General features: G+C 48.4%; 1 protein-coding gene across 1 annotated transcript in view; it reads left to right on the top strand.

Annotated features, from left to right (window-relative positions):
• PGD (phosphogluconate dehydrogenase) overlaps nucleotides 1–5802 on the top strand; it is a 30944-nt gene extending 25142 nt beyond the window's left edge. Inside the window, exons 8-12 of the mRNA XM_011996640.1 lie at nucleotides 2994–3124; nucleotides 3383–3516; nucleotides 4517–4616; nucleotides 5073–5195; nucleotides 5286–5802. Of these exons, the coding sequence (XP_011852030.1) occupies nucleotides 2994–3124; nucleotides 3383–3516; nucleotides 4517–4616; nucleotides 5073–5195; nucleotides 5286–5405 (608 nt within the window). The 3' untranslated portion in view covers nucleotides 5406–5802. The remainder of the gene's footprint in view (nucleotides 1–2993; nucleotides 3125–3382; nucleotides 3517–4516; nucleotides 4617–5072; nucleotides 5196–5285) is intronic.
• Nucleotides 5803–8845: the final 3043 nt, after the last annotated feature.

Genomic DNA, 8845 nt, shown 5'->3' with positions numbered 1-8845 from the left:
CTTCCTCTTTTAGAAGAAAGCCACTATTCTGAAGTTGGTCTGTATCCTGCCCACTTGTTTTTATCTTACATTAATGAGCTAAGCATCAAACTCAGATAAGGAAATAATAAAAGAAATAAACAGAAAACAAGAGGGGATTAACAATATCAAAATCTTGGCAGTGGGTGGGGGGGTTTGGTTTTTTTGTGTGTATATGTTTGTTTCTTGAGACAGAGTCTTGCTCTGTCGCCCAGGCTGGAGTTCAGTGGCATGATCTAGGCTCACTGCAACCTCCGCCTCTCAGGTTCAAGTGATTCTCCTGCCTCAGCCTCCCGAGTAGCTGGGATTACAGGCATGCGCTACTATGCCTGGCTAATTTTTGTATATTATTAGTGGAGACGGGGTTTCACCATATTGGTCAGGCTGGTCTCGAACTCCTAACCTCAGGGGATCTGCCCGCCTTGGCTTCCCAGAGTGCTGGGATTGCAGGCATGATTCACCGTGCCCGGCAAAGTTGGTTCTTTAAGAGTAAAATACATAGACTTCTGGCAGGAATGAAAAGGGAGAATGAAAGATGCCTCTCGTGGTTAATGAAAGGCTGATCTTTGCTTCTGGAAGAATGTTCTCACTATATTAAACAGAATTGGGCCAGGCACTGTGGCTCATGCCTGTAATCCCAGCACTTCGGGAGGCTGAGGTGGGCGGATCACGAGGTCAGGAGTTTGAGACCAGCCTGACCAACATGGTGAAACCCCATCTCTACTAAAAATACAAAAATTAGGTGGGCGTGGTGTTGCGCGCCTGTAATCCCAGCCAGTCAGGAGGCTGAGGCAGGAGAATCACTTGAACCCGGGAGGCGGAATTTGCAACGAGCCGAGATGGCACCACTGCACTCCAGCCTGGGTGACAGAGTGAGACTCCACCTCAAAAATAATAAAACAGAATTTTTCCTGTTTGCTCCTCTAGATATAGGTTGCCTTTCTCTCCCTAGACTCTTCTCACCTTTTGACCTCCCTGTTTATTGTGCCTCGCCTTATTGATGAACTGTGGTGTAAGGCAGAGTAAGGAGGGAAGTCGGTGGTTTCTACAGTTTGGTGCCGTGTAGGAGGAAGTTGGCTGCTTTTAGCAGATCTGAGCCATAACATAGGTGAGGAGGGAGGGGCCAATAGCTAGGAGCATGGACTCAAGTATATGTGGATGAGGGCCGGGGGCCGGAAGGGGAGGGGTATGTGGGGATGGCTGGGGGGCAACCCAGATAAGACTTTCAACACTGGGCAGCAGCGTCTACACAGGCGGTCTGTGTAGATCCCTGCATCTCACTTCCGGCAGGGCTGACCAGTGGCCAGAGGTGGGACTGGCCAGGCTCGGCCCAGCCAAGTCTGGGAGCAGAGGACACCCTCACTGGGCTGTGGCTCTCCTGACACCACAAGAGAGGTCCAGGAGCTCCTACTCTCCTCCTGTGGATCCATATACCCCTTCGCCCAGGGTGGCTGGGCCCACCCCCTGGCTGAGAGCCATCATTTGTGAACTAACAGGGAAGTCTTCCAGCTGCCCTCTTCCCCCTGTAACAGGAAGGGTTTGCCTCATCACCCGTTGCACCAGTCATCTTACAAAGCTTCCTTCTAGAAATGCTAAGTCATCCTGTGTGTGCATTTGGGCCAGGACAGAGGTAGCTGCTTTCGTGTGTTTTGAGTAGGGTTAGCAATCTCAAGCCATAGCTGCTCCTCTTTCCTGAGAAATACAGTCCTCTGTTAGCTCCCCGAGATTTTACTTCATTTTGTCTGTGGGGGAAAAGTGGCTGAAGAGTCATAGATTCTAACAATAAATTGTCAGTTGGGCAAGTAGTCTTTTATAAGGCATACTTTCTGAAAATACTAAATGTCTTAATGTTAAAGTACTACATTGACTTTTTAATTCAAATGAAGTAAAGTGGTAAAACTTTAATGACTACAGCTATACTGAAAACCGTAAAATATAAAAAACCTAACATTTTTTTGAGAGCTGTCTGTAAATGTGACTTCTCAATGTAAAATCTTCAAAAAAAAAAAAATTAAAGTCCTCTAAATTGAATTTGAAATTTTACTCATGGACCAACACTGAGTATTCTACATAACAGTGGTTTTTATTTTATTTTCCTGGTTTTAGAGACAGCGTCTCACTCTTGCCCAGGCTGGAGAGCAGTGGTGGGGTCATGGCTCACTGTAGGCTTGAACTCCTGGGCTCAAGTGATCCTCCCACCTCAGCCTCCCAACGTGCTGGGATGACAGGTGTGAGCCACCACGCACAGCCATAACAATGGTTTTTATCTCTTCATTTTCCCTCAAAACTCCCTTTTGAATGTCACGTTCATCTTGGTGGTTGGATACTCATATTTATATTGGAAGATTGTCTTGGAGTTTTGGTTATCAAATTAACTGTTTAGAGCTTCTGATAAAAGTTCCTTCTGATCCATGTCAACTTTCGTGGCCTAAGGTTGAAACTTTCAGCGCTTTGTATAAACAGACTTTCCTGCTCCATCTTTCATCTGGTTGTTATGTGAACTTTGGTAATTTTCACGCACGCCCGTGTGAAAAGACCACCAAACAGGCTTTGTGTGAGCAATAAAGCTTTTTAATCACCAGGATGCAGGTGGGCTGAGTCTGAAAAGAGTCAGCGAAGGGAGAGCAGTGGGGCCGTTTTATAGGATTTGGGTGGGTAGTGGAGAATTACAGTCAAAGGGGGTTTTTCTCTTACGGGCAGGGGCAGGGGTCACAAGGTGCTCAGTGGAGGAGCTTCTGAGCCAGGAGAAGGAATTTCACAAGGTTAATCGCTCAGTTACGGTGGGGCAGGAACAAATCATAATGGTGGAATGTCATCAGTGAAGGCAGGAACCGGCCATTTTCACTTCTTTTGTGATTCTTCACTTACTTCAGGCCATCTGGATGTATTCGTGCAGGTCACAGGGATATGATGGCTTAGCTTGGGCTCAGAGGCCTGACAGTAATCTGTTTCCTCTTCCCGATCCCCTCTTGTAGGAGAAGCTGTCTTTGCTCGGTGCTTATCATCTCTGAAGGATGAGAGAATTCAAGCTAGCAAAAAGCTGAAGGGTCCCCAGAAGTTCCAGTTTGATGGTGATAAGAAATCATTCCTGGAGGACATTCGGAAGGTGGGACACAGTCCCTGGCAGTGGTCTTTGTTGGTCCCGTGGAAGGCAGTGGGGGTGGGGATTGTTGTGGGAGAACACGCGAGGCCACGGGATGCCAGGTGGAATGAAGTTCAACCTTCACTTGGATCTTGACTTACAGCTTTTTCCTAGAATCTTGTCCCTTCTGGGATCTCCACTGCTGATGAGAATAAGACTGATAGACACGAGGCGGTCACTCTCCTAATGGCAATCCTAACAGGTCTCTGTGTCACTCTTCAGGCCCTCTACGCTTCCAAGATCATCTCTTATGCTCAAGGCTTTATGCTGCTAAGGCAGGCAGCTACCGAGTTTGGCTGGACCCTCAATTATGGTGGCATTGCCCTAATGTGGAGAGGGGGCTGCATCATCAGAAGGTAAGTGAGAGGCAGCCCAGGGTCCGACGGGAAGGATTCATGCTGCTGTGCAGAAGTGCGATCTTAGGACACTCAGCTTTATCAGTTTCCAGGGGTGGGCAATTAGCCCCGTCACTGGGCACAGGCAGCAAGATAGGTTTAGATTTTGTGGCTCCCTTCTTCACTATACCTCAGTTGCTCTACCTAGATTGTCCACACTACACCTTTTTTTTAAGTAGTTCTGTGAGAACTGTCATGCCCTCTGGCCTTGCCTCTTGGGACTTTTGCTGTGTATTTTCATTGGAAATGTCAAATCATAGAAAACGTAGCATTCCTACACATGACATTACATCATTCTCATGCTGGCTGAAGATTCATTTGATGAATCTGATTTTCCTGAAATAGATGATTCTGGTGATTCAGATGAATCTAATATTAGTTCTCTTTAGAAATAACTCCAAGAATAGTTTTTATATTTTATTTTCACATTGAAAATCAGTCAGATTTGCTTCAGCCTCAAAAAGCGTGTTTAAGTAAAATTAAATGAGCGCTGGCAGGGAGCTGCACTTTTTATCTAAACAGGAAAAGGGTTAACAGCTAGCTCGAAGAGATAAGAAATGTAACTTTGTACTTCACTAGGGTATACATCGGCTTCCAACTTACTTCCCTGTTAGAGTTAAGATTCATTGCTTTCAGCCTGGTGCGGTGGCTCACGCCTGTAATCCCAGCATTTTGGGAGGCTGAGGCAGGCGGATCATAAGGTCAGGAGATCGAGACCATCCTGTCTAACACGGTGAAACCCCGTCTTTACTAAAAGTACAAAAATTAGCTGGGCGTAGTGGTGCGTACCTGTAATCCCAGCTACTTGGGAGGCTGAAGCAGGAGAATCGCTTGAACCTGGGAGGCAGAGGTTGCAGTGAGCTGAGATCATGCCACTGCATTCCAGCCTGGTGACAGAGCGGGACTGCGTCAAAAAAAAAAAAAAAGATTCATTGCTTTTTTCCCTCCTCGATTATTTCAGTGTATTCCTAGGAAAGATAAAGGATGCATTTGATCGAAACCCGGAACTTCAGAACCTCCTACTGGACGACTTCTTTAAGTCAGCTGTTGAAAACTGCCAGGTACGTAGCCTAGAGCTGGCGCCATGGTTACTCTACCTCCCTGGGGCCATCAGTTGTGTTTTTTTGTTTGTTTGTTTTTTGAGACGGAGTCTTGCTCTGTCTCCCAGGCTGGAGTGCAGTGGCCCTGCAATCTCCACCTCCTGGGTTCAAGTGATTCTCCTGCCTCAGCCTCCTAAGTAGCTGGGATTACAGGCATGCCACCATGCCCGGCTAATTTTTTTTTTTTTTTTGTATTTTTACTAGAGATGGAGTTTCACCATGTTGGTCAGGCTCATGTTGAACTCCTGACCTCATGATCCGCCCGCCTCAGCCTCCCAAAGTGCTGGGATTACAGGTGTGCGCCACCGTGCCCAGCCTCACCATCAGTTTTTCATTTATCCACATTGATGTGAATAAAAATCTGTCAGCATCACCAGGGGCAGATCACTAACCTCTGGCCATGCATTTTGTGCTCAGGACTCCTGGCGGCGAGCAGTCAGCACTGGGGTCCAGGCTGGCATTCCCATGCCCTGTTTTACTACTGCCCTCTCCTTCTACGATGGGTACAGACATGAGATGCTTCCAGCCAACCTCATCCAGGTAAGCCTGTGGAGCAGGGGTTAACCTGGCTGGCCGCTGGGGGACGTGTGCCATGGACTGTCCTGACCAACCTACTCTCTCGTTTCCTAGGCTCAGCGGGATTACTTCGGGGCTCACACCTATGAACTGTTGGCCAAACCAGGGCAGTTTATCCACACCAACTGGACAGGCCACGGTGGCAGTGTGTCATCCTCGTCATACAATGCCTGATCGTGCTGCTCCTGTCACCCTCCACGATTCCACAGACCAGGACATTCCATGTGCCTCGTGGCACTGCCACCTAGCCCTTTGCCCTATCTTCTGTTCAGATCTTTTTTTAAAGTGTTGTTAGAGACTCCTGAGGAAGACACACGGTTTATTTGTAAAGTAGCTCTGTGAGAGCCACCGTGCCCTCTGCCCTTGCCTCTTGGGACTGAGCAGGAGCTGCTCATGTGCGTGAGAGTGGGAACCATCTCCTTGTGGCAGTGGCTTCCGCCTGCCCCATGTGCTGGTGCGGTTCCCATCACGCAGTCGGGAAGGATGTTTGTGCACTCGGATCAACTGGAACCTCTATCATGCGGCTGCATTCCCTTTTCCCTTTACTCAATAAAAGCTGCATCAGACTGATGCTCTCTCTCCAGATTCTTAGTCTCGCCTCGGCCGCATGGAGCCATTATCCCCATTGGCAGAAAGATTTTTCTTTAAAAACAAAGACTAGAATAACAAGAAACACCACATTTAGGATCATGCTTCACTCGGAGGAGGAAGGCAGGGAGGGCGCACCAGAGGCTGTAATACACTGGGCGTGTTCTCTTTCTCCAGTTGGGCAGTGGGTACGTGGATGTTCACTGTAACGTGCTTTTTCTTTCGTCTTTTTTTTTTTTTTCTGCTCCTGGCAAGCTGTGCGTGACATTCGTTATGCCTTTTTGTATGTCAAATACTTCATAATAAACTTTCTAGAGAATTACGCTTTAATGAATGGCTCAGCTTGGTCTGATTGATTTCCTTTCCCACACCTGTCTCTACTTGCTTTAAGTCAGGCCCAGGGATTCAGCGTGGGATTTTGAACAATCTAAGCCTGCTCCTTAAACTAGGCTTTTCACTTTTATCTTATTTACTCAGAAAAAATAAACCCTGCCAGCATACTGATACGGTTGTGTGGCCTGGGGCCAATGTAACTGTTTCCCTGCCACGGTTTGACTTCATGATGATTTCCCTGGAGTGCTAAGAAAGTCCTAAGAGTTGCCCAAGCGGAGCAAACCGCCTGTGCCTCAACAGCTGGTGTCTACAGTATGACCTCTCACCTCTCAGGGCTAATATGAAGGAGACAGTTTTCATTAAACCACCAACGTAAAAAAAAATTTTTTTTTTTTTGAGATAGAGCCTTGCTCTGTCTCCCAGGCTGGAGTGCAGTGGTGTGATCTCAGCTCACTGCAAGCTCCACCTCCCGGATTCACGCCATTCTCCCGCCTAAGCCTCCCGAGTAGCTGGGACTACAGGCACCTGTCACCTCGCCCAGCTAATTTTTTTGTATTTTTAGTAGAGACAGGGTTTCACCGTGTTAGCCAGGATGGTCTCGATCTCTTGACCTCGTGATCCGCCTGCCTGGGCCTCCCAAAGTGTTGGGATTACAGGCATGAGCCACCGTATTTTAAAATTTTGTTTAGAGATGTGGTCTCGCTACGATGCCCAGGCTGATGTCAAACTCCTGGGCTCAAGCGATGCTCCTGCCTCGGCCTCCCAAGGTGCTGGGATCACAGGCAGGAGCCACCGTGCCCCGCTACCAACTTTTTAAACTCAGCCTAGATGTGAGTTCTTCGCTAGATCAGCCCCCACTCACCCCTCCTGCCCTCCCTGTATGATTAAGAGAAGCCCGAGTAGCATGTGACGGGATTGTTCTTTAAGGGTTGTGAAAGGCACTGCTCAGTGGGGATCTTTTGACCTGGCTCTGAGGGTGATGGATGGACGCTGCTGGAAGGGAGAGAGAACAGCAGGAGGTCAGAGACTAAGTGTCAAAGGGCCCATGATGTTTGAAATGGTAATGATCAGAAGGGAATCCACTCAGCCCCTTTCCGCTTACCTTCCAAAAAGCCGTGAGTGGTGGAGTTTGGTTTCAAATTCAGCCCTCTTTGCTTACTAGCTATTAGACTTTGGGGAAATTATTTACTATCTGCTGTGTTCTCAGTTTTCTCATTTATAAAATGGGAAATAATAGCACCTGTGTCCTTGAGGCTATTCTGGGGTTTCACCAAGGGAAAACAGAACGGTGCCTGGCACATAGTAAATACCTACACAAGTGGCAGCAAGGCTGGGTGCGGTGGCTCACACCTGTAATCCTAGCACTTTGGAAAGCTGAGGTGGGAGGACTGCTTGAGCCCAGGAGTTTGAGACCAGCCTGGGCAACATAGTGAGACCTCCATCTCTACAAAAAATAAAAATTAGGCCGGGCGCGGTGGCTCAAGCCTGTAATCCCAGCACTTTGGGAGGCCGAGACGGGCGGATCACTGTCTCTTATACACATCTAGATGTGTATAAGAGACAGGGTCAGAGCTTCTCAACCTAACCTGCTTGCGACTTCCCCACTCCCACCCTGCCACCCCACTGAGATTTGAAAAAATACAGATTCTGATTCAGCAGAATCCTGAAAATGGCTCTTTGTGGGGTGCAGCCCCATGTTCTGCATTTCTCTTTTTTTTGAGACAAGGTCTTGTTCTGTGGCCCAGGCTGGAGTGCAGAGGCACTATCACAGCTCACTGCAGCCTCAACCTCCTGGGCTCAGGTGATCCTCCTAACTCAGCCTCCTGGCTAGCTGGGACTCCACGTGCACACCGCCACGCCTGGCTAATTTCTAAACTTTTTGTAGAGAGGGGCTGTCCCTATGTTGCCCAGGCTGATCAACTGCTGGGCTCAAGCGATCCTCCGGCCTCAGCCTCCCAAGTGCTGAGACCACAGGCAGGAACCACCATGCCTGGGCCTGGGCTCCAATCTTGGCTCCGCCACAAATTCAGTCTTACTTCACAAGTTAGTTAACCTCTGTGTGTATCTTCTCATCTATATAAAAGGGATGATAATAACACCCCTCACAGAGCCGTCTTCAGGATGAAACACAAGGCACTTGCACCAGAGCCGGCCACACAGTGAGCACCGTGTAAGGTTCACTGTTTATTACCTGCCTCCTGAAGGGAGCTTGCTAGACAATTCTGTGTGTGGAAGGAGGTGGAAAGATGAAATGTGCACACCGACAGGTCAGTCTCAGCTCACTACAACCTCCACCTCCCAGGCAAGCGATTCTCTTGCCTCAGCCTCCCGAGAGCTGAGATTACAGGCGCACGCCACCATGCCCGGCTAATTTTTGTATTTTTAGTAGAGATGGGGTTTCACCATGTTGGCCAAGCTGGTCACAAACTCCTGACTTCAGGTGATCCACCCGCCTCAGCCTCCCAAAGTGCTGGGAATACAGGCGTTGAGCCACCACGCCTGGCCAAGATTGATTTTTGTATTGACATTTTACAGTGCAGTTTTTTTTTTTTTGAGATGGAGTTTCACTCTTGTTGCCCAGGCTGGAGTGCAATGTACGATCTCAGCTCACCGCAACCTCCGTCTCCCAGGTTCAAGCGATTCTCCTGCCTCAGCCTCCCCAGTAGTTGGGACTACAGACATGCAGCACCACT

Source organism: Mandrillus leucophaeus, unplaced genomic scaffold (genome assembly GCF_000951045.1).
Source record: "Mandrillus leucophaeus isolate KB7577 unplaced genomic scaffold, Mleu.le_1.0 Scaffold52, whole genome shotgun sequence".
Taxonomy (NCBI): Eukaryota; Metazoa; Chordata; class Mammalia; order Primates; family Cercopithecidae; genus Mandrillus; species Mandrillus leucophaeus.
Note: the sequence above shows the minus strand (reverse complement) of the source record. Positions and strands in the feature narration are given on the sequence as shown.